A 26,310-nucleotide genomic window follows, 5' to 3' on the forward strand; every position below is an offset into this window, starting at 1 on the left:
ATAACAGCAACACTACAACACAATCTCTACCTTAATAACAGCAACACTACAACACAATCTCTACCTTAATAACAGCAACACTACAACACAATCTCAACTTTACTCATGAGGATAAGGAGAAGAGCAGACCTCTTTCAGATCTGAACCTGAAATCATCTCATTTGAAATGTAAAGATGGCCCTTAGATTTCATGCAAATTATTCTGGGTCATTACTTAGTCATTGCTGTGAAACTTTGGCTTTGCACTGGGACCTTTGACGAGTAAAACCCGGTATGACAAAACGTGACATTGTGAAGTGCTGTAACTTTTATTTCCGAGCGTGTTATGGGTCCCTGCTCATGATTGCATGCACGTGGCCCAGAGTCGGACGTCATCTCACCCGCAGGTGTGTAGACCAGCTTGTATCCGAGCACCGGAGACGGCGAAGGGTCCCAGGCAACACGGAAGCGAGTGTACCACTCATCGGAGACGCGCAGGTTCCTGGGCTCCAGCAGGCCAACTGTAACCAAGGCAGAGCAACAGAGTGAGCAGAAACATGTCAACATTCAATCAGTCACGGCAATTACCCTCAACAACAAGTAGGGCCATGACACCATTTCCAGTCTAGCTAGCCCTAAGTGCAGTAAGGCACCACATTACCAGAGCACACAGCCCGGCCTGCTGCTAAGCTACTGCTCTTTTTCCTCCTCCTCTGTTTATGAAGACTATTATGAGTAATACATGTGTTTAGATTGGATAGATTTTTCCATGGTCTTGCTGAGGGAGCTGGGCAGTGGGTGGGTGGGTAGTCGGGTGCGGCGTGAGCTCCCCATTGGAGCGAGGCCCATCCAAACTGCCTAGCTGGCACAGTGGTGCCTCGGTCCAAGCCAAGACATAAAGTTTCTATTGTTTGTGTAACTCGGGGCTAATGTTCGCCAGTCGTTGAGCTTTCCCAGTTGCTCTACTGTGAATTTCCCAATCCTCCGAACTCTTCAAACTGAAACATGTTGGAATCGGTTGGCTATTTTGTATGGCTCTTTTAAGTATTTTCCACTCCTGTGCACAGGTCTCACTCCCAGCTCATCAGGCTTGGAAATGATGTACAACTAGCTAGACCATTAGGTGTTCAGTAGACCAGACTGAACACTTCCTGACCACTTTTCTAACCGCGTTACCTGTGCGTCCGGGCCCGTTCAGCGATCCCCCTGCTCCGTCAGCATAGATGGCTTCCACAGTGATGTTGTAGGGAGTGTCAGGAAGCAGGTTCTGCAGGATGGCATTGTTCCTGTTGCCAGGGACAACGGTCTGTAAGGAAAAGCACCAGAAAGAACTGTCAGTTCATTTATAAAATAGCTTCTCAACACACTTGACATAGTCCTTTCAGCTCCTAGCAGAGCAAAGCGCCTCAACACACAAAGGAATGTGATTGCTAATGGAAGCTATGTGTCGAGGCTAGGCTAGCTCCTACGCCAATGCAGCATAGAGAAAAAGGGGGTAACCAGGAGGCTAATAATGAACGTTTCCTGTCCTCTTTAAAAAAAACACAATGGACGATTTAGCTCTAGTGACCTTTCATTTCAAACTCAGCATGCTAAAAGACTCCTTACATTTTTCTCTAGTTAAGTAGAGTTTGCTAACACAATAGTTACCTTGCTAGGTAGGGGGCAATGATGCAGTACAGCTGTGCTATCCTTAACTGGTGCTCATGTTTAAGTCATTAATAATAGAATGTAATGTAACATAATGTTTCCTGTGATAATGTTGATCTTACCGAGCATTTAATTCATCTTACTAATCAGCAATTAACTGTTGGGAGTAATATGCCTTTGTATGCCTTCAGTGCTTTGGCAGTAGTAACATTACCACGTTGAACAGAAGGTTAATGCTAGTGTATGGATGTGTATTTGATTTGCCACTCAGCTACATATAAAACGAGACATGTTTAGGTCATAAACTCACTCATCCTTTGAGTCAAACTCTAAGTCCTGTGCTACATGAAAGTTTGTTGAGAATGACTTTGAACTCACAAACTCAGTGATGGGGTCTCCTGTGGTGGGGGCGTAGGCTATCTTGTACTGCTGCACGGGTCCCTCAGCGTGGTCCCAGCCGATGGTCAGAGTGTTGGTGGTGGCATCAAACACCCGCAGGTTCCTAGGTCTAGCACGGGGCACTGCAACAGCAACAACACTGGGTTATACTCACACACATGCACCGAGCAACGGTGCACACCAACATGCACCTAGCAACCACCGCTACACCGTGTGTTTGCTGTAAATAGCTACGTGTATGTGTGTGCGGACGTGCTTGAATGTAGACTACAGTATAAGCAAGTGTGCCTGGAAGCGTGAGTAACACTCATGAGCCGGTAGTATCAAAGTAAACAAAAGTCGCATGAGTCAGTAGTACCAATGTATACAACAAAGTCAGATTGATTGGATTCATGTCTCACGTGTTTTGCCGTCTCCCTTCACCGGTGGTCCCTCCCCGTCGGCGTACAGAGCCAGGACGCTGACCGAGTACGGCGTGTCGGGAATGAGCGAATCCAAGAACGCGTTGTTGATGTTCCCCGGGACCAAGACCTTTTGGAGAGGTCACAGGACATAGATCACAATGATGGCTTACAAGAGAGGAATCTTGGTTTCGTGTCCCAAATGGCCCCCTGTTCCCTATTTAAAGCACTACTTTTGACCAGGGCCCATAGATGCACCCTCAAATGAGCTTCTTCAACCATACTACTCTGGCACTAGAAACGTACATAATGAGCTCACTGTGAATCCCTGCTAGTGTTTCCCGGGAGGGAGCCTAGTGCAAAGGCTGGCGGGAAGTACTAACAACGCCCTGAAGAGGTTTAAAAAGCTAAACAAATGCATTCATTTTGCTTAAAAGTGACTGATAAACAGTTAGTGTTACGGAGGCAAATGAAGACGACGCAACCAACAGCACGAGACCAGCGCTCTGTCATTGAACAGGCCTCAACGTGTATCTCACCGCTGTTTCTAACAACAGTGGAGCCTAGACTCGTCATATCATCAGGGTAATCACTATCACTACGCAGCCCGTTATCTATTAGCATGTCTGAGGGAATGCCATTACGTCCTGCTAAACACAGCTGCTCTTTAAAGTGGTCTAGCCTCGTCTACAGCTTATCAGGGGATTCAACTGAACATCTCTGTATATAACACAGTAACTTATATGTCCTCCAATCCTTCAAATGTAAGAATTTGCAGATCTCTCGCATATGTGCATATCCACATTTTCCAAACTCCTAGTGACGCAGTAAAAGCTGTTTGGAGGGCAATTAGCTCCACCTTTCTCCTGTAATCCAAGATATGTACATCGGTACATGAAACCAATCCTGATATTCAGACAATTAAAAGCCAAATAGTCTGGATTTCCGCATTAATGAACACTAACCTCATTACAAAGGGAAAGCCATCTGCGTCGGCTTCTAAACAGACTTCCTACAACACTCTTCCAGAGAGGCTTTTCGATATCGTTGCTAAACGTGGAGCCCAGCAACCCTTTTCTACTATTTCATTGCTTACTTTCCCTTTCCTTCCGAGTGGTCTGAGCAGAGAGGGAGAGTGAACGGGAGCGTGAACATACTTCCCACCACACCACATTGGAGAGAGATAGTTTGTATGTCCCAAATGGCACCCTATTCCCTATATAGGGCACTACATAGGGAATAGGGTGCTATTTGAGATGCAGCCATTGAACTTACCGTCTCCGCAGGTCTTTCTCCGGACAGAGGTGTGTAGATGACACGGTACTGCTGCACCTGGCCAGAGGCGGGCTCCCAGCGCACGTTCAGGCTGTTGGTGGTAGGGTTGTACACCTGGACGTTCTTAGGAGGGGTGCGTGGAACTGGGGGTCACAGAGGGTCATAGAAAATCAAAAGGGGAGATTACTTCCCCTAACAAGTTTAGCTATCTTAAAAACACAAAACAACAACAACTTTGATTTCACTCTACAACGCCTTTTTTAATCAACGCCTCACTCTACAACGCCATTTCAAAGGAATTAAGTAAAGATACCACAAGAAACTGTTAGAATTTTTTGACTGCTAAGTTTCAAATAGGACGTAGCTCAGTAAAAAAAAAAAGACTTAAATGCTGAGGGGTGCAAACTCTCCAGTCTCCAAGTGATTTTATAGTGTCTATGTAGACAGCACATAGAGAGAAGCAACACAGTTTGGGTTTATGAAAAAAACTCTTAACTTCCCGTTTAAACTAAAACAGATGTTCATATTCCTCTGGCATTCCGCACTTTAGCCCAATAAAGCTAGATGTAGTAGGTAGACAGACCCAGCCACCTTATTGAGAAGCAAAGTAGAACCTATTTGTCCAACAGTGAGCTTCATTCTATACTGAACACGTGTACAAGTGCACATGCATATGGTGTCTTTAGGAAGATTACTCTGTCAAACATCTCTTCACATTTGGCCGAGGATCAGAGCACATCAGACGTGAATCAATGATCATAAATCTGTGTCCGTCTCAAGACTTGAAACTGACAAGGACATAGTGAGATCAAATAAAATGCTTGACTTCCATTGGACGTCTTCATATTAGCCTTGCACAAACGGAGTCTCTGGAACCTCCCGTGGAACCATCATGCACCATCAGCTCTGTAATACCGATATGCTCCGCTGGATTCACAGCTTTCCAATTAACTTCTCTGGGATGGATTTCTGCTGACTCAGCATGGCAAGCCATTTGAGCAGAAACAAAACCGATGCATACAACCGGGTGTAAAAACTGCACAGACACAGGCAGGGCAACCCAACCAGCAATTATTATTATTATGGTGAGATAAGCTGCCCCTTTGTTGCGGGGGGGTGCAAATGCTATCTGGTTTGGGGATTGGAATAAAAATATATATTTATTTCCACTCAGTTGTGTTAAACGTTGACCTGAATAACAATGTTTCCCTGGGAGGGTATCTATTATCCTGAGATCTATCTTGAGATCGGAGTCCAAATTCTGGAAAAACCAAACACGCTTCAGATAAAAGATGCTATTGAATCAAAACAAATGAATAAAGCACATCTTTGTCCCAATAAGAACAAAATGGATGACTTGAGATCCCTCAGTTGATAACTTACGTGTCTTTCCAGTCTCAGACTGGCGCAGGCCCTCTCCCTCGGGGTAGACGGGGACCACGGTGATGGTGTAGGGCGTGTCTGAGAGAAGGTTCCTCAGGACAGTAGAGGTGGTGCCACCAGACACTTGCTCCTGTTCACAGAGAGGTGTTTGAGATGCATTATCAATGTTTATACCATTGATTGGTTGAACGCTGCAGCATCCGTATTAGGAAGTAAACAAATTCCTAATATGGATGCCGTACTCGACTCAATTCTGATTGGTCAAGCGATACCCTGTACAGTATCAGATGTTAAGGCACAGATACAGTGGGGAGAACAAGTATTTGATACACTGCCGATTTTGAAGGTTTTCCTACTTACAAAGCATGTAGAGGTCTGTAATTTTTATCATAGGTACACTTCAACTGTGAGAGACGGAATCCAGAAAATCACATTGTATGATTTTTAAGTAATTAATTGCATTTTATTGCATGACATAAGTATTTGATACATCAGAAAAGAGAACTTAATATTCTGGTACAGAAACCTTTGTTTGCAATTACAAAGATCATACGTTCCTGTAGTTATTGACCAGGTTTGCACACACTGCAGCAGGGATTTTGGCCCACCCTCCATACATACCTTCTCCAGATCCTTCAGGTTTCGGGGCTCGGTGGGCAATACGGACGTTCAGCTCCCTCCAAAGATTTTCTATTGGGTTCAGGTCTGGAGACTGGCTAGGCCACTCCAGGACCTTGAGATGCTTCTTACGGAGCCACTCCTTAGTTGCCCTGGCTGTGTGTTTCGGGTCGTTGTCATGCTGGAAGACCCAGCCACGACCCATCTTCAATGCTCTTACTGAGGAAGGAGGTTGTTGGCCAAGATCTCGCCGATACATGGCCCCATCCATCCTCCCCTCAATACGGGCAGTCGTCCTGTCCCCTTTGCAGAAAAGCATCCCCAAAGAATTATGTTTCCACCTCCATGCTTCACGTGTGGGAGGTGTTCTTGGGTTGTACTCAACCTTCTTCTTCCTCCAAACACGGCGAGTGGAGTTTTAGACCAAAAAGCTCTATTTTTGTCTCATCAGACCACATGACCTTCTCCCATTCCTCCTCTGGATCATCCAGATGGTCATTGGCAAACTTCAGACGGGCCTGGACATGCGCTGGCTTGAGCAGGGGGACCTTGCGTGCGCTGCAGGATTTCAATCCATGACAGCGTAGTGTGTTACTAATGGTTTCTTTGAGACTGTGGTCCCAGCTCTCTTCAGGTCATTGACCAGGTCCTGCCGTGTAGTTCTGGGCTGATCCCTCACCTTCCTTTGATCATTGATGCCCACGAGGTGAGATCTTGCATGGAGCCCCAGACCGAGGGTGATTGACCGTCATCTTGAACATCTTCCATTTTCTAATAATTGCGCCAACAGTTGTTGCCTTCTCACCAAGCTGCTTGCCTATTGTCCTGTAGCCCATCCCAGCCTTGTGCAGGTCTACAATTTTATCCCTGATGTCCTTACACAGCTCTCTTGTCTTGGCCATTGTGGAGAGATTGGAGTCTGTTTATTGAGTGTGTGTACAGGTGTCTTTTATACAGGTAACAAGTTCAAACAGGTCAGTTAATACAGGTAATGAGTGGAGAACAAGGAGGCTTCTAAAAGAAAAACTAACAGGTCTGTGAGAGCCGGAATTCTTACTGGTTGGTAGGTGATCAAATACTTATGTCACGCAATAAAATGCAATTTAATTACTTAAAAATCATACAATGTGATTTTCTGGATTTTTGTTTTAGATTCCGTCTCTCACAGTTGAAGTGTACCTATGATAAAAATTACAGACCTCTACATGCTTTGTAAGTAGGAAAACCTTCAAAATCGGCAGTGTATCAAATACTTGTTCTCCCCACTGTAGTTGGTGGTCTTACCATGTCCTCGACTCCGCCAGAGGCAGGGACGTAGAAGAGACGGTACTGGCGCACGTTGCCCTCCGCTGGCTCCCAGCGCACCTTCAAGGAGCTAGTAGTCGGGTCTGTGACCTGCAGGTTCTTCACCCCACCCAATGCCTCTGACAAGTCACCAAACAACGAGTTGAGCATCAAATCACTTTTTCAATTTTGCTGCACATTTGTCTTTTTCTCACTGTACTGTAGCTGTATTGTGTAGTTTGTTCAGTCATGACTTACTTGTCTTTCCATTTTCAGAAGTTCTCTTCCCTTCAATATCGCCATACATAGGCACCAATGTCACTTTGTACTCTGTGTCTGGCACAAGGTTCCTGAGAACGGTGTTGGTTGACATCCCAGAAACTGTGGTCTGAAAAAGAGTTTTAACAAGAACGTAAAGTAAAACCACACTACTAAAGACATAGCATATTCAATTATTCAACGTACATATTTATAGTGCGCAAGTTAGTGAGTGTGCAGATATCGCTTTGATGCGCTATGAAAGGAAGTGTTGACTTTGTACCGTGAGTTCAGGCCCTCCTGCTAGCGGGGCGTAGATGACAGTGTACTGGCGCACATCCCCCTCAGCTGGCTCCCAGCGTACCCTCAAGGAGTTGGTGGTGGGGTCAGTCACCTGCAGGTTCTTCACTCCACCCAGAGGCTCTGAAGAAGAAATAACACATCAACATCCCTCTAAGTAAATGGCGCCAAGGTGCTTAAGCTGTTACTGAGTCTGATATGGAAGCATATACAGTGGGGTCTGAAATTATTAATACCCTTGATAAAGATGAGCAAAAATGACAGTGTAAAATAAATAATTTAAATACTGAACTATGCTCCAAAGACGTTGGGAAACTATATTATTTTATACTAATACAAAAATGTAGAAGTCAATATTTGCGACACCTCTGTTTTCAATACCTCACCTTGCGAGGATAATGGGACTGAGCCTTTTTCTAAATGTTTTTCTAGTTGGACAACATATTAGACCACTCCTCCATAGAGAATCCTTCCAGATCCTTGATATCCTTTGTCTGCGCTTATGGACTGCCCTCTTCAATTCAAACCGCAGGTTTTCAATGGGTTTCAATGGTTTTCAATGAGTTTCAAGAGATTGAGATGGCCATTGCAAAATATTGATTTTGTGACCAATTAACCATTTCTTTGTGTTTGGGGTTATGTTCTTGCTGGAAGATCCACTTGCCACCAAGTTTCAGCTTCCTGGCAGAGGCAACCACGTTTTTGGCTAAAATATCCTGGTACTGGATAAAGTTCATGATGCTGTTGACCAAGGGCCCAAGGACCAGTGGAAGCAAAATAGCCCCATAACATCCAAGATCTACCACCATATTTTATATGGGGTTATTTTCTGCTCCTGCATTGTCATTTCAATGCCAAACCCACCACTGGTGTGCAAAAAACCTGGTTGCATGACAATAACCCCAAGCTCACATCAAAATCCACAAACAAATGGTTCATTGGCCACAAAATCATTATTTTGCAATAGCCATCTCAAACCACTGAAAACCTGTGGTTTGAATTGAAGAGGGCAGTCTATAACCGCAGATGAAGGATATCAAGGATCTGGAAGGATTCCGTATGAAGGAATGGTCTAAGATCCCTCCCAATGTGTTTTCCAAAAAAACATTTGAGTAAAAGTTGCCGTTATCCTCGCAAGGTGAAGGATTTAAAGGTATTGAAAACAGGGGTGGCAATAATTTTAAATTCTAACTTTTTGAGCAAAATAAATATGACTTGTTAAACAAAATCTCTTTCTCTGAGCAATCGTATTAGTAAAAAAAGATATAATTGTATTTTTGCTCATCTTTTCATGTGTGTCAATAATTTCAGACCCCACTCTGTCGATGTTATAAACGATGTATTTTAACATTTTTGAAGTTGACTTAAATGTTGACAGCTACATGCTTCACTAGTGTTATAGTATGGGGTTTCTGAGTAAAAGAAAGTATTGAAACGCTTCACTCACTTGTTTTTCCCATCTCAGACTGCATTATGCCGTCCACGTCTGGGTAGACTGGGACAACAGACACGTTGTACTGGGTATCGGATTCCAGATTATGCAGGACAAGGTTGGTGGTGCCTCCAGAGACTTGCTCCTGTTCAGGGCAAGTGCAGATCAACGTTAGTACTGTATGACAATTACATAATCTACTTATAGTGTAAACATGGCTGAGTTGACAGTAGAATGGCTAGAGAGATGAATAGGAGACGTACCATTTGCTCCTTCCCATCTGGCTGGGCCACGTAGAAGACCTTGTAGTTGCGCACGTTACCGACAGCCGGGTCCCAGCGAACAGACAAACTGTTGATGGTGGGGTCGATTACCTTCATGTTCTTCACTCCACCCAAAGGATCTGAGGCAGAGGAGACAATGTTATAGCATCACACTTACTGTACTGTACAAGCTGAACAAGTAACAGACATTTTGAAAATGTTGCTTAGATGGTCTTTGAATAATTTCACCCCGTTCAGTTCAACTCACTTGTCTTTCCATTCTGAGACCTAGAGAGACCCTCCATCTCATGGTAGACAGGCACAACTGTCACAGTGTATTCCGTGTCTGGATTCAGTTCCTTCAGAACAGTGGTGGTCGTTGTTCCAGACACCTGGTCCTGTTCAAGAAAGAAGAAGGGAGAATATCAGTCAGAAACTGGGCTTACTTACACCTGAGCCATGTTGACTAGCTATAGGGGAAAACACCATAGGCTTATGACACTTTAAATGGAAGGATGGGCTGATTGTAATGGATTTCACCCTCCACCAGTCTCCAATGGAATACACCATTTTTAGTGCGCTAGTAGGGGTGTTGGTGAGGTGACCCGGACGTACCACTTCCTGCTCCCCGCCTGCAGTTGGGATGTAGACGACGATGTACTCGCGCACGTTCCCCTCAGCTGCGTCCCAGCGCACGTTCAGGGTGCTGGTGGTGGGTTCAATGACCTGCAGGTTCTTCACGAAGCCCAGGGGCTCTGAGCACCAAGAGGAAACAGGGCAGCTTAGCCATCCCGTCCATTTGAAAACAATGATACACCTGTTGCACAGCTATGTTTTACTACTACTATATGCCTATTGATTAGATGTCTGCAGATGAGCTAATACACATTATGAACTGGGTGGTTGGAGCCCTGAATGCTGGTTGGCGGAAAGCCGTGGTATTTCAGACCGTATACCACAGGTATGACAAAAATATATATTTTTACTGCTCTAATTACATTGGTAACCAGGGGTTTGTGGTATATTGCCAATATACCACGGCTATATATGCATGCACTCCGCTTTGCGCTGTGCATAAGAACAGCCCTTAGCCGTGGTATATTGGCCATATACCACACCCCCCCGGGCCTTATTGCTTAAGTAGTTCATGTCTTTCACTATAGAATTTGCACGTAACTATCACTGGCCACTGAGAGCATCGTGCAATAAGTTGTCGTTACTCACTTGTTGTTCCATTCTTGGTCTGGGTCTGACCATCTCCTTCCGGGTACACTGGCAGCACAGTGACTCTGTACTGTGTGTTGGGCGAGAGGCTCTTCAGAACTGTGGTGGTTGTGCTCTCTGAGACTTCCTCCTACAAAGGAAAAATCGATGGTGTCACACCAACAGAAGCTCCAACAGACATACTGGAACACTATGGCTGCATCCCAAAAGACACCCTATTCCCGTGCATAGTGCACTACTTTTGACCAGGGCCCATAGGGCTCCATTTAGGACGCAGTTATATCTCATACACCAGATCCACACGAGAAGGCCCATGTACCACCACTGTTCTGTGATCTGTAAAATTACATGCACTGCTCTAGTTTCTCTCACCCTTCCGTGGAGTTTGTTTTGACAGGTTTGATTTTGAGCGAAAGCTATGCGCCACACTGTTCAGGCCAATTCTAAACAGATAAACCAAACAATGCTTTAGAGCAGTGGTTCCCAAACTTTTTATAGTCCCGTACCCCTTCAAACATTCAACCTCCAGCTAGCACCAGGGTCAGCGCACTCTCAAATGTTGTTTTTTGCCATCATTGTATGCCTGCCACACACACACTATACAATACATTTATTAAACATAAGAATGAGTGTGAGTTTTTGTCACAACCCGGCTCGTGAGAAGTGACAAAGAGCTCTTATAGGACCAGGGCACAAATAATAATAATAATATAATAATCAATAATTTTGCTCTTTATTTAGCCATCTTACATATAAAACCTTATTTGTTCATAGAAAATTGTGAATACCTCACAACAGGTTAATGAGAAGGGTGTGTTTGATAGGATGCACATAACTCTGCAATGTTGGGTTGTATTGGAGAGAGTCTCAGTCTTAAATCATCTTCCACACACAGTCTGTGCCTGTATTTAGTTTTCATGCTAGTGAGGGCCGAGAAGCCACTCTCACTTAGGTACGTGGTTGCAAACGGCATCAGTGTCTTAGCGCGATTTGCCAAGGCAGGATATTCTGAGCACAGCCCAATCCAGAAACCTGGCAGTAGCTTCTGATTAAGTTAAATTTTCACAGAACCGCTTGTTGCAATTTTGATGAGGCTCTCTTGTTCAGATATCGGTAAGTGGACTGGAGGCAGGGCATGAAATGGATAACGAATCCAGTTGTTTGTGTCATCCGTTTCGGGAAAGTACCTGCGTAATTGTGCACCCAACTCACTCAGGTGCTTCGCTATATCACATTTGACATTGTCCGTAAGCTTGAGTTCATTTGCACACAAAGAAATCATACAATGATGGAAAGACCTGTGTGTTGTCCTTATTAATGCAGACAGAGAAGAGCTCCAACTTCTTAATCATAGCCTCAATTTTGTCCCGCACATTGAATATAGTTGCGGAGGGTCCCTGTAATCCTAGATCCAGTTGATTCAGGTGAGAAAAAACATCACCCAGATAGGCCAGTCGTGTGAGAAACTCGTGATCGTGCAAGTGGTCGGACAAGTGAAAATTATGGTCAGTAAAGAAAACTTTAATCTAGTCTATCAATTTTTTTAAAAACATGTCAATACTTTGCACCTTGATAACCAGTGCTCTTCTGTATGTTGTAAAAGCCTTACATGGTCGCTGCCCATGTCATTGCATAATGCAGAAAATACACGAGAGTTCAGGGGCCTTGCTTTAACAAAGTTAACCATTTTCACTGTATTGTCCAAAACATCTTGCAAGCTGTCAGGCATTCCCTTGGCAGCAAGAGCCTCTCGGTGGATGCTGCATTATACCCAAGTGGGTTGGGAGCAACTGCTTGCACGCGCGTTACCACTCCACTATGACTCCCTGTCATGGCTTTTGCGCCATCAGCACAGATACCAACACATCTTGACCACCAAGTCCATTTGATGTCACAAAGCTGTCCAGTACTTTAAAAATATCCTCTGTTGTCCTGGTTTCCAGTGGTTTGCAGAAGAGGATGTTGTCCTTAATTGACCCCCCATAAACGTAACAGACATATACCAGGAGCTATGCCAGGCCCGCCACATCTGTTGACTCATCCAGCTGTAACGCATAGAATTCACTGGCTTGTATGCGAAGCAGTAATTGTTTCAAAACATCTCTTGCCATGTCACTGATGTGTCGTGAAACAGTGTTGTTTGATGAAGTCATTGTCTGTATATTTTTAATGCCATTTTCCCCCTGAATTGTCCCAGCCATATCCGCGGCAGCAGGAAGAATTAAGTGCTCCACAATAGTATGGGGCTTGCCTGTCCTAGCTACTCGGTAGCTCACCATATAAGACGTGTCTAGCCCCTTCTTATTAATGGTATCTGTTGCTTTTATAAATATCTTACTACTCGAAAGTCGTCTTAATTCTCCCTCAAAAAACTTCTGTGGCTTAATTTTCAAATTGGCATGTTTTGTTTCTAAATGTCTGCGCAAGAGTGAAGGTTTCATCGAGTTGTGAGATAGAACTTTTGCACATACAACACACTGTGGCTGAGGAAAGGCACTACTCCCAATATAAGTGAACGCCAAATCAATGTAGTTCTCATCATATTTGCACCTCTTCGATGGTCCAATGTCCCTGTCTGTTGTTCGGTGCTTTCCCGGGTAAGGGGGCAGTAGCTCTTCGGCTGCATCAGATTCACAACTGTCAGTGTCCATGCTAGCTGGGCTAACAACAAATGTAGAATTACTGATGCTAGCATTGGATGTGCTCGTGGAAGCAGAACAACTTGTGTCGTCGACAGGTGCAGGTGTAGTACTGCTGGTAGTTGATTCTAGGGCCTTACTTTTTTAACCATTAACACATTTTCGAGTAAACGGAATGAGCAGCAGCTATGTTTGGCTACATACGGACCGTTAGTGGAATTCCCGTGAGAGAGTAACGGTTAATGTGATTGGATGTTAATTACTTGACTAGGCTACCTGTATTTGACATTGTGTTGTTATTTTTGCTGAACACTAGATGGTTAAAAATACGCATACCCCAGTTTGGGAATACCTGCTTTAGAGGATCTTGTTCCATATAAGCCGACCAAACCAAAAAGTCCATTGCATTAGAGTTGTGATCACAGAGCTGTTCACCCTCTGTTAGCTCCTACGCAGCCTGAACTCCATCCTCGCTAGGCTACAACAGCGTTACTACTCTGCTGCTGCCTCTCGTCATGCTTAACACAGCAGGCTAACTGCTAACGCTAAGTCCTCAATGCTAACTCCTCAACACTACTCCTCATGCCGGGCTGACGAAATGCCCACTCCACAAAGTATGCCGTGCAACGAAGTTGGATTCTTCCCTCCTACAGGATTGGATACCATTGTGTTTCAGGGGGATTACACTGTCAACAAATGTAACATCACCGTATCAGTGATGAGTTATAGGCTTATGGAGGTAGGCAGTGTGGTTCGGAGTACAGTAGAATACTCACAATGATCTCAAGGCCTCCTGCGACGGGAGTGTAGATGACTTTGTAGCCCTGCACGTTGCCGTCAGCTGCGTCCCAGCTGGTGGTTAGGGTGGTGTGGGTAGGGTTGGTGACCTGCAGATTGGTCACTCCACCCAAAGGCACTGGGAATAGAAAATAACATGACTTTAAGTGTGGTATTATTATTCTGTGATTATTGGAGAAAATCATGTTTCATGTTTCTCAGTTTATATTTCCAATGTTCCCAAATCACTTTGCAAAATAGGCTGTATAGGCTACCAGTTAATTTGATGTTGCTACTCACGTGTCTTTCCATTCTCCGACTGGCGTTTCCCCTCTCTGGCAGGGTAGATAGGCAACACTGATATTGTGTAAGGTGTGTCAGGCTTGAGGTTTCTCAGGACAATGGTGGTGGTGCTTCCAGGTACTTGCTCCTATTTACACGAAGAGAAAAAGTGATTGCAGATTAAATGCTTTATCACAGTTTCATTTCCTAAACGCTATTTATGAGGTCATAAGGTGAAAGAGACCCACCATTTCCTCTGGTGTTCCGCCAGCCAAAGGGACGAAGAAGATCTTGTACTGTCGCACGGCTCCGTCGGCTGGGTCCCAGTCCACCTTCAGAGAGGTCATGGTGGGTTCAGTCACCTTCAGGTTCTTCACTCCCCCCAACGGTCCTGGTGAGGAAAACAACATTAGAACCAAAACTATAGAAAAACCTGGCCTTTATCCATTATAACCCTCTCATCTCATTAATAATCATGTTACATTGAAAACTCACTGTTTACGGAAGCTTATTGCTGCCAAAAAAAGAAAGAAATGGCCGGACAAAGATTTCTTTCAGGCAGCAATGATGCTCCGTACCTCCATACCGTAAAAGGAAAATATTAAAAGTGAATATAAATAATACAGCATACAGTGGGTACTAATGACAATTTATGCAATTTTTGGGATTTATGCTTGCTCTGGCATCTGAGGCGTTCTGAAAAAGTGAAAGTGTGTATTGGTCGCATTCAAGGTTCACACACGGCGAAAGATTGCTTGGATGTCAGCCAGTCTTACTTGTCTTTCCGTTCTCAGACTGCCTTCTGCCCTCTGTCTCGGTGAAGACAGGCACCAGTGAGACGGTGTAGAGGGTGTCTGGTTGGAGGCCTCTCAAGACAGTGCTTGTGGCAGTAGCAGCCACAGTTTCCTAAAGATTACACAAACACAACCCAACTATTAACCTCTACCCATCCCAACATACCAACAATACATGTGTTATATGGCAAGCAAAGGGGGAGACAACCATTTCTACACTATCAACTACAGTACTCGTCCTACCATGGCCTCAGCAGCTCCGCCAGCAGCAGGTACATAGAAGACTTTGTACTCCTTGACTTTCCCATCGGCTGGCTCCCAGCGCACGTTCAAGGTGGTCATTGTGGGGTTGATCACCTGCAGGTTCTTCACTCCACCCAGGGGCCCTTGGACACACCAAAGTTAAAGTTAAAATCGAGCAATGAAGAGCTGCCCTTCTCTGATGATACTCTGAAATTATCATTATTTCCATCCCTCTTTTCGATGTCAGCCAGGCTTACTTGTCTTTCCATTCTCAGACATCTTCTTGCCATCTCCCACTTCGTAGACCGGCACGACTGAAACGGTGTAAATGGTGTCTGATGTGAGGCCCTTCAGGACTGTGTTGGTTCCAGCCACAGTCTCCTTTACATTATACAAACACAATACAAGTATTAACGTTTGCCCACTCCCAACTTAACAATAACTAATGTTATATAAATCACAAAATAGGACAAGCAACTATATTCAGTCAAACAGGAGTGTATAAGGATTATGAGTACTCATACCCTTGAAAGTAACCACACTTTCTACACTGTCAGTTACCAGTCCTACCATGCTTTCAGCTCCACCGGCAGCAGGTGCATAGATGACTTTGTACTCTTTGACTTTCCCCTCGGCCGCGTCCCATTTCACGTTCAACGTGACCATGGTGGGGTTGGTCACCTGCAGGTTCTTCACTCCACCAAGAGGCTCTGGACACACCAACCAGGGCTTTAATAATATAACTTGATACTGATTGATAGTACTTATTACAGTACCATCGTATCTTATGGAGTTTGCATGTAGTTAAAATCCATCAAAAAAGAGTTAACCTCTCCATTGATGATAATAATGGCTTTCAAGGCCATTGGGCAGTCTCTGAAACATTATACTGATTCCATTTGGTATTGCAGGAGTCTGTATAAAGTTAAAATTCAGACTCAATGGAGAGTTATCCTCCGCATTGTTGGTTATTTATGGATTTACTCCATAAATCAGCTTTTAAGAAGGCCATTATCAGTCCCTGAAAAGATCACTGTTTAAGTGATCTTTAGAAGATCTTTAACGATCTTTAGACTTAGATGTCAGGTAGTCTTACTTGTCTTTTCATTCTCAGACTGTTTCTGTCCATCTCCCACTTCATAGACAGGCACCAGTGAAACACTGTAGAGGGTGTCTGGCAGGAGGCCTTCCAGAACCGTGGTGGTGGCAGTGGCAGCCACAGTCTCCTTTACATTACACAAACACAACCCAACTCATATTAACGACTGCCCAATACCAACATGCCAACAATACATGTTTTATATGGCAAGAAAACAACCATTTCTAACAACACTGTCAGCTACAATACTAGTCGTAATTAGTGATGTGGGGAATAAAATCCCTAGTTATATATCGCTAAATAATTTGGGGGAGATATTATTTTGATATTTGGCTCGTTTTGTAAAAAAGTTACAAAATATATATATACATACAGTACCAGCCAAAAGTTTGGACACACCCATTCCTTTCAGGGGTTTTCTTTATTTTTACTATTTTCTACATTGTAGAATAATAATGGTGAAGACATAAAAACTATGAAATAGCACATATGGAATCATGTAGTAACCAAAAAAGTGTTAAACAAATCAAAATATATTTGAGATTTGAGATTCTTCAAAGTAGCCACCCTTTGCCTTGATGACAGCTACCTTGTCACAACAAAACTGGCTCAAACGCATTAAGAAGGAAATAAATTCTACAAATTAACTTTTAACACGGCACACCTGTTAATTGAAATGCATTCCAGGTGACTACCTCATGAAGCTGGTTGGGAAAATGCCAAGAATGTGAAAAGCTGTCATCAAGGCAAAGGGTGGCTACTTTGAAGAATTTAAAATAAAACATATATTTTGATTTGTTTAACACTTCTTTGGTTACTACATGATTGCATATGTTATTTCATAGTGTAGATGTCTTCACTATTATTCTACAATGTAGAAAATAGTAAAAATAAAGATAAACCCTTGAATGAGTAGCTGTGTCCAAACATTTGACTGGTACTTTCAGAGCTTGAGAGGATCTGCAGAGAAGAATGGGAGGAACCTGCCCACTACAGGTGTGCCAAGCTTGTACCCAAGTGCCTTTGGAAAGTACTCAGACCCCTTGACTTTTTACAGACTTTGTTACGTTACAGCCTTATTCTAAAATTGATTAAATTGTCTACACCCAAAACGACAAAGCAAAAACTGCTTTTTAGATTTTTTTGCTAATTTATTAAAAATAAAAAACAGAAATATCACATTTACATAAGTATTCAGACCCTTTACTTAGTACTTTGTTGAAGCACCTATGGCAGCGATTACAGCCTTGAGTCTACTTGGGTATGACGCTACAAGCTTGGCACACCTGTATTTGGCAAGTTTCTCCCATTCTTCTCTGCAGATCCTCTCAAGCTCTGTCAGGTTGTATGGGGAGCGTTGCTGCACAGCTATTTTCAGTTCTCTCCAGAGATGTTCGATCGGGTTCAAGTCCGGGCTCTGGCTGGGCCACTCAAGGACATTCAGAGACTTGTCCCAAAGCCACTCCTGCGAGTGTCTTGGCTGTGTGCTTAGGGTCGTTGTCCTGTTGGAAGGTGAACCTTCGCCCCAGTCTGAGTTCTTGAGCACTCTGGAGCAGGCTTTCATTAAGGTTCTCTCTGTACTTTGCTCCATTCATCTTTGCCTTGATCCTGACTTGACTCCCAGTCCCTGCCGCTGAAAAACATCCCCACAGCATGATGCTGCCACCACCATGCTTCACCGTAGGGATGGTACCAGGTTTTCTCCAGATGTGACGCTTGGCATTAAGACCAAAGAGTTCAATCTTGGTTTCATCAGACCAGAGAATTTTGTTTCTCATGGTCTGAGAGTCTTTAGGTGCCTTTTGACAAACTCCAAGCGGGCTGTCATGCGCCTTTTACTGAGGAGTGGCTTCCGTCTGGCCACTCTACCATAAAGGCCTGATTGGTGGAGTGCTGCAGAGATGGTTGTTCTTCTGGGAGGTTCTCCCATCTCCACAGAGGAACTCTAGAGCTCAGTCAGAGTGACCATCTGGTTCTTGGTCACCTCGCTGACCAAGGCCCTTCTCCCCGATTGCTCAGTTTGGCTGGGCGGCCACCTCTAGGAAGAGTCTTGGTGCTTCCATTTAAGAATGATGGAGGCCACTGTGTTCTTGGGGACCTTCAATGCTGCAGAAATGTTTTGGTGCCTTTCCCCAGATCTGTGTCTCGACACAATCCTGTCTTGGTGCTCTACGGGCAATTCCTTTGACCTCATGGCTTGGTTTGTGCTCTGACATGCACTGTCAACTGTGGTTTCTTATATAGACAGGTGTGTGCCTTTCCAAATCATGTCCAATCAATTTAATTTACCACAGGTGGACTCCAATCAAGTTGTAGAAACATCTCAAGGATGATCAATGGAAACAGGAAGCACCTGAGCTCAATTTCAAGTCTCATAGCAAAGGGTCTGAATACTTATGGAAATAAGGTATTTCAGTTTTCAATTTTTAATACATTTGCAAAAATGTCTAAAAACCTGTTTTCGCTTTGTCATTACGGGGTATTGTGTATAGATTGCTGACGATAAAAAAAAATTACATCCATTTTAGAATAAGGCTGTAACGTAACAAAATGTGGAAAAAGTAAACAGCCTGAATACTTTCCGAAAGCACTGTATATATGTTTTTGCTACTGTAGTTGGCTGTACCTGCTCCAGAATTCCAGTATGTTTCATCCTATAGCTTGTTTTCTATCTTATTTTTAATAGTGAGCCAACATGTGTTTAGCACATTTATTTCCCTGACTGATCAAAACTAGTTTTCTCTCGTCTCTTTGCAATTCTCTCTCATGAGAATTGCAATACACATCGTATTGGCAGCTAAGTATTGTGATTTCGTATTGTGAGATCCCTGGCAATTCCTAGCCCTACCTACCATGGCCTCAGCACCACCACCAGCAGCAGGTACATATAAGACTTTGTATTCTTTGACTTTCCCATCGGCTGGCTCCCATTTCACCTTCAGGGTGGTCATGGTAGGATTGGTGACCTGCAAGTTTCTCACTCCACCCAGGGGCCCTGGATATGCCAAAAAAGGCTTTAATAATATCACATTATATTGATTGATAGAACTTAATAAAGTACTATCTTATCAAGTTTGTATGAAGTTAAAATCCAGCAATGAAGAGTTATCCTCTCCATTGATGATACTAATGGGTTCTAAGGCCATTAGGCAGTCCCTGAAACATTATACTGATTGAACTTGGTATTGCAAGGAGTCTGTATAAAGTTAAAATACAGACTCAATGTAGAGTTATCCTCCGCATTGTTGGTTATTTACTGGATTTCCTCATAATCACTTTTAAGAAGGCCATTATCAGTCCTGAAAAGATCACTGTTTAAGTGATCTTTAGAAGATTTTAACGATTTTTAGACTTAGATGTCAGCCAGTTTACTTGTCTTTCCGTTCTCAGACTGTTTTGTCCATCTCCCACTTCGTAGACAGGACCAGTGAGACGTGTTAGAGGGTGTCTGACAGGAGGCCTTTCAGAACCGTGGTGGTGGCAGTGGAGCCACAGTCTCCTTTACATTATACACAAACACAACCCAACTACTAACGACTGCCACTACAACATGCCAACTATACATGTTTTATATAGCAAGTGTGATGGAAAATGTATGTTTGTGCTTTTCTAATTACCATTTCTGTGTTCTATGTTTGGCTTTTCTAATAACCAATTTCTGTGTTCATGCAAGTGACTGACTGAATGAATCAGTATCTGCAATTTGGCAGTATGCCCAGAACCTTGTTTGAGAACGAAAGGATATCTCAGTTTCAAGGTCTCAGCTTGGAGGAAGAAGCCTTGTGAGTATTGGTCTGTCACATTCATGAACCAGTATTGTCGGTCACATGCATGAACCAAACATTAATGATGAATTAAGTAGAATAATGAATAAACTGAATCATGCAAATATAACTTGTCTGTGTAAGCAGTATATTAGAGAACTAACGGACAGCCTCCGCGGAGCTCCTGACAGACGTGTACTATGTTGCATCAAGTTTGTTGGAACTCTCCAGTTAACTTACAAAAACAATTCTTCATTCAATTTGACTTTGAGTGTCCCTGTGTAGAATTTCCACGACACAAGCAATGGGGAGACAACCATTTCTACACTATCAGCTACAGTACTCGTCCTACCATGGTCAGCAGCTCCACCAGCGGCAGGTACATAGAAGACTTTGTACTCCTTGACTTTCCCATCAGCTGGCTCCATTTCACATTCAAAGTGGTCATGGTGGGATTGGTCACCTGCAAGTTTTTCACTCCACCCAGGGGCCCTGGATACGCCAAACAAGGCTTTAATAATATCACATTATACTGATTGAACTTGGTATTGCAAGGAGTCTGTATAATTAAAATACAGACTCAATGTAGAGTTATCCTCCGCATTGTTGTTATTTATGGATTTACTCCATAAATCAGCTTTTAAGAAGGCCATTATCAGTCCCTGAAAAGATCACTGTTTAAGTGATCTTTAGAAGATCTTTAACGATCTTTAGACTTAGATGTCAGCCAGTTCTTACTTGTCTTTCGTTCTCAGACTGTTTCTGTCCATCTCCCACTTCATAGACAGGCACCAGTGAGACGGTGTAGAGGGTGTCTGAGGAGGCCTTCCAGAACCGTGGTGGTGGCAGTGGCAGCCACAGTCTCCTTTACATTACACAAACACAACCCAACTATTAACGACTGCAACATGCCTATACAACCCTGTTTGACTGAAGACACCGTAGTTGTTTACCATATTTTTGTGTTTCATAAAACAAACAATATCACACAATACATTGGTATGCTATTTCTTATTTTGGATGTGAATTGTTGGAGTATTTTCTACACAGTCAGCTAACTGTAAGCTGAGATGCTTCCTACCGGTCCTACCATGCCTACCATGCTCTCATCTCCGCGGCAGCAGGTACATAGAGGACTTTGTATTCTTTCACTTTCCCGTCGCGCCTCCCATTTCACGTTCAGGGTGGTCATGGTGGGTTGATCACCTGCAGGTTCTTTACTCCACCAAGAGGCTCTGGATAAAACCAAATGTCTTAATATGGGGTTTCAAACATTTTACTGTATATTCTGGTTATTATATTGATTGAACTGAAGTCAAAATCCTCTTGTCTTCTCTATTGATTGTACTCTAAAATTATACATCTATTGGGAGAATGTTGTGCGTGTTCTCTGGCCTTTTTATATGTCTGATGGTTCCAGAGTTCCTGTCGTCGGTACACTTACTGGTCTTTCCTCGGCCTGAGATGTCTTTGGCTCTCCGCTGGGGTAAATGGCAGCCACGGTGACAGAGTAGGGAGTTCAGGCGTTAGCTTCTGGAGGACGACACTGTTCTTCTCTCCTACCTGGGCTGTTTGGGAGACAACATGTCAACAGTCAGAGTCTTTTCCTATGTCTCTGGAGGATAGAACTCTCACTCAAAGTTAAAGAGCAGCTCATTATAAAGGCTGACAGATGGATGACAAGTAACACTGTTTCGATGGTTAGCGCTTTCCTCGGCTCTGAGACAAAATGCCATGAAGCTCACTGGCGCTACCTCGGCAGTTGAGGCCAAGCAGAGTTTTCTACACTGTCGCGGGAAGCCATCCAAACGTGACCAATGTCAACTCTCAACTCTATCAAAGCAGCAATTGAGTTTCTTATAATCAACCAATACATGAATATTGTTTACCTGATGCCATTTGCGTGACAGGGTTGCTATTCAAACACCTTAGGAGAAACAATTGCCTTTCTCACACTACTCTGTTCATCAACAAGTAGTGTATAAAAGGAAGACGAAATGGTCTTGAGGACACTGGAAATCATGGAAGCCTTTTATGTTGCAACATCATGCCGTTAATGGGCACTACAGTGAGCAACAACTATTGACAGCAGGAAGCTCTAAAGCCATTGAGCGAAGACATACAATGCAATTCCATTGTATTCGCTTATATCTGACATATCTACTTAGCATATCCCCTAAGCAACACATCCACTGTTTGTACTCTTGACATCCTAAACCATCATATCAGAGAAAGGCACTTGAGGATCCTCACATCACCCAAGTGTGAATGTCATGCCTGGCTTATATGGCTTATGTAAATCAACAAGTCTTCAGACCCACAGCAGCAGATGTCTCCATACTGTTTATGTCTACAGAGATACAGTACTATAATAGCAATAATGTGCTATGATGGGATCGGATATACATGCAACAGCTCTGTCCCATAGTGTCATGTTGAGATCACGGTTTAGAGAACTGACACCTTGTTTGGGTGCCTGTCATAACTTCTCAGAGACACTTAGAAAAAATGTTTAACTAGCCAAATTCTTTTCATATTAGCGCATTGTCAACCGAAAGACCCCAAAAGTTCCTAAAGGAATTCCCAAGCAATTTCCGTCGCTGCTCACAATTAACTTATCAGTTAGGAATGTGGGCTTGGCTGCAAGATACAGTAAGTACACAAACAGACCGGATAGGAAGACAATGTCATAATCAAATGTCAAACTAACGATGTGCAGGAAGACAAAAGAGCCTGTTGTTACTACATTTACATTTTACACTTACAGTAGTGAGTGCATAAATTTTAATTCTGGTCCCCTGTGGGAATTGAACCCACAGCCTGGCGTTGCAAGAGCCACGCTCTGCCAACTGTGCCACACAGGACTACTACTTCCTACTCTTGTCAGTGGGGGGAGACCACTAGTGGGTCCCAAGAGGAAGGGATTCATGTCACAATGAACCAATTCAGAGAGTCTTCAGTACTTCTATGCACACGAGATTTAGCCTTTGACTTTAAGGCACAGTTTGGCCGAATTACAAAATGACATATTGTTTCGTCCTGTACCTGTAGCAGTCTATGGAAAATATGACAGAATCCATTCTTTGGTTTAGTTTTCCTGGCACTATTTCCACATGCTAACATTGTAGCATTTGTGGCACAAATCCCATTGATGTCATGGACGATATTAGCCTTTTTTGCACGTCACGTCCAAATCATCCAAAAGTATCTCAAATGTATTGTTGAAAGTCACTTACAGTGATTTTAACATGATGTGCAAAAAATGACTAACATCGGTCCCATGATTTGAATGAGATTGTGCCATAAATGCTCAAACGTTAGCATGTGGAAACAGTGCCAGGGAAACTAAACCAACGCATAGATTGCTTACAGGTTAAGGAAACCAATATTTTTTTGTAATTTGGGTGAAACTATCCCTTTAAGGTTTTGGCTGTTTACCTGTTGGCCTTAAGAAGTACTGATGCACAGATTTTCAGTTTCATCATTGGGTTAAACTACTTCAGGCACATTGGAGAAATTACACTGATAACAATAACATCACCACTCACTTGCAGACCAGAAAGTAAGAACAACCTACTCTAAATTATAGGTGAGTAAACTGAGAGATATCATACCCAGAAGGCATAATTAATCAAGTAAAGAATTTAGTAGTCAGGACATCATGGCGGCAAAGCTTATTCATTGCTCAAAATACACTCTTAGTTAGTATTATTCAAATTTTTCAAGCAACTACTGGAGGGTGTGTGACTTACTGAGAGAGCTTTGCCTCCTGCCACAAGTTTGGAAGGAGATCTTATAGTTCTGGACGGGGCTGGCGTGGTCCACTTCACTGTCAGAGTGACCGTGGTCGCGTTGAACACATGCAAGTTCTGCGGAGGTCCAGTGGGAGCTAGGAACACATTCAAATCAATACAATGACCCAAGATGGTCATGTATATAAAATGGCTGCAGGGCACATGACACAGCCTTTACCAATTCCAATGATCACTTGGGGTCATGAAGCTGGATGAAGCAATGACGGTAATGATGGGGGTGAGATGATGAGAACACATGATTTTGGTGACGAGGACACATGATTTGGTGATGAAAGTACACATAAGCGACACAAAAGGAGAGTGAAGCAGCCGTAAGGTTACATTAAATATGGCACATGCATTTCCAATGATGGGGACAATTGATAAGAGAGACATTGTGACATGATGAGGCTTGACATTAAAGACATGAGGAATGAAAGTTGCGGCATGAAAAAACGACATTAAATGACATGAGAAATGATATTATGACGAATGGTTGACAATGAGGTGTCTGTGGTGAACGTCCGGTCCCTGCGGGTCATAGTCCCACTTTGAAATTTGCAGCTCTTTAAGGCACATCAATGCACATGCAGATTTATTTTTTTAAGTGTGTTTTCCATCAACAACATTTCATTATCGTTTGCATTACCAATAATAATTAAGGTCATGAATATTAAATGACAATGTCCTTCTCCGTTCAAATAAATACCGGTGTGGCATCTTTAACACTGGAAAAAGAGAACGTTAAGAGAACAACAGGTTATTTCAATACGCTGTGGACCACATCTGTTGGTCTAACTGGAAAACATGAATGGAATTGATAGGAGGAGACAGAGGAGAAGAAGAGAAGGGTAAACCTACATAGTGCGCTGGCTGCCAATCAGGCTACTCTCTGACTCGTCTGGGGTAGATGGCCGTGACGGTGACATTCATACAGGGTGTCGGGTCCAGGTTCCCAGATATGGACGTTTCATAATGTTCAGGATAGACTGGAGAGGGGAGGGGGAGGGGGGATGAGAAGGAGAGGGAAAGAGAAAGAGAGAGAAAGCATAACAGTCACATTTCACCACTCCATTCAATCCTGTCGCGTCTATGCAGTAGATAGTCCAGTCAACAATCACCGTCGGCTAGCCATTGATCACGTACTTATTGGAAGTTGTTCTCTCCTTTTGGTCAGCCAATTCGGTAGAGGGCCATCAGGGCCCCGTGTTCCCAGGTGGCCTGAACGAGGTCTGGGTCACCTCGGGACAACTTCAGTCTGCGGGCAGGAACAACATTTGCACATGACGGAGATGGAGAGGGAGACGTGATTATATGAGGAAGTCCTGAGAGATGAGGCAAAGCCATTCATCGACGGGCTGCGAACATGTGAGGAACTTTTGCTGCGGTCCATTTGTGATCAATCGAACAATGGTTTTTGCGTGTGTGGAAGACAAAATTGCTCAACTCATTGTGATTAATGATGAAGAAGGCCCATGCAGTGAGTGACAGAGACACCAAGCCCAGTTTTTTCATCGAACCTGCTACGATTGTGTAGGAACAGTTATCTGCTGCTTTGGGGTCTTCGCTGCGTGAGCCAGCTTCTCGCGGTGTGGATTTTCTGGAGTCATTTTATCAGTCAACAAATGGTTTTTGCGTGTCGTGAAGACAATTCCTTTCAAATCATTGTATTATATGATGAAGAAGCCCCAATGCAGTGTGAGATCACCACAAGTGTCCCCAATATCAATAAGACCATCTCCACACAAACACACACCACACAAGTCCACACAACCACACACACACACACACAACACACACACACACAACCACACAACACACACACAACACACCACACAAACACACAAACAAAAACTACACCTCAGCGGAAACGTGGCTTCATGTTTGTGGGCTTCATTCTAAGATAAGACAAATGACTGGGACGAGGCTGAATCCAAGGGGATCTGTAGACTCAAATTTCACCATACAAGCACACTCAATTCTCACCACTACAGACACATTCATCTCTAATCGACTGCTCGTACGCCCAAATGATAAATCACACAAACGATTGTGTACTCTGTAAATGGCTTGTCCCAAGCATCGTTTCCAACGCCTTCGTCGGTAAATGACTGTTGACAGCAACGTCGTACTTCCAGATTGGGAGTGAGGATTGGTAAGAGGCAGAATGTTATATCACATTGACTGTCAAACGTGCAGAAAAATGGGATATTAGGATTTTAGGATCAACAAAACAATTAACAACCTAATTTTGCTGAAACAACAGAATTTGAACTACCACTTACTAACATTAACAAACACTCTGATGTGTCATTTTGTTTAAAACATTGTGTTATACCTAATACACATGTTCTCAAAAGTGAAAATCCCTCTTTCTTCTTCCATTTTCCTTGTTACGTTCTAAAGAGTCATAGAGCATTTGAGAAAGCCTTATGAATAATGTACGTTCCCT

The 26,310-nt window shown here is 43.4% G+C and overlaps 1 protein-coding gene across 1 annotated transcript in view; it reads right to left on the reverse strand.

The window, feature by feature from the left end:
• Window positions 1–26,310, reverse strand: part of LOC111973367 (collagen alpha-1(XII) chain-like) — a 101,403-nt gene that overhangs the window by 28,906 nt on the left and 46,187 nt on the right. The window contains exons 34-51 of the mRNA XM_070446482.1: window positions 14,941–15,070; window positions 14,413–14,555; window positions 14,183–14,312; window positions 13,882–14,021; window positions 10,467–10,596; window positions 9,858–9,997; window positions 9,511–9,640; window positions 9,243–9,382; window positions 8,995–9,124; window positions 7,531–7,670; window positions 7,248–7,377; window positions 6,990–7,129; window positions 5,088–5,217; window positions 3,705–3,847; window positions 2,430–2,559; window positions 2,008–2,150; window positions 1,156–1,285; window positions 234–500 (exon numbers count right to left, since the gene is read on the reverse strand). Coding sequence (XP_070302583.1) covers window positions 234–500; window positions 1,156–1,285; window positions 2,008–2,150; window positions 2,430–2,559; window positions 3,705–3,847; window positions 5,088–5,217; window positions 6,990–7,129; window positions 7,248–7,377; window positions 7,531–7,670; window positions 8,995–9,124; window positions 9,243–9,382; window positions 9,511–9,640; window positions 9,858–9,997; window positions 10,467–10,596; window positions 13,882–14,021; window positions 14,183–14,312; window positions 14,413–14,555; window positions 14,941–15,070 — 2,566 coding nt within the window. The remainder of the gene's footprint in view (window positions 1–233; window positions 501–1,155; window positions 1,286–2,007; window positions 2,151–2,429; window positions 2,560–3,704; window positions 3,848–5,087; window positions 5,218–6,989; window positions 7,130–7,247; window positions 7,378–7,530; window positions 7,671–8,994; window positions 9,125–9,242; window positions 9,383–9,510; window positions 9,641–9,857; window positions 9,998–10,466; window positions 10,597–13,881; window positions 14,022–14,182; window positions 14,313–14,412; window positions 14,556–14,940; window positions 15,071–26,310) is intronic.

This window comes from Salvelinus sp. IW2-2015, linkage group LG14 (assembly GCF_002910315.2).
Source record: "Salvelinus sp. IW2-2015 linkage group LG14, ASM291031v2, whole genome shotgun sequence".
Taxonomy (NCBI): Eukaryota; Metazoa; Chordata; class Actinopteri; order Salmoniformes; family Salmonidae; genus Salvelinus; species Salvelinus sp. IW2-2015.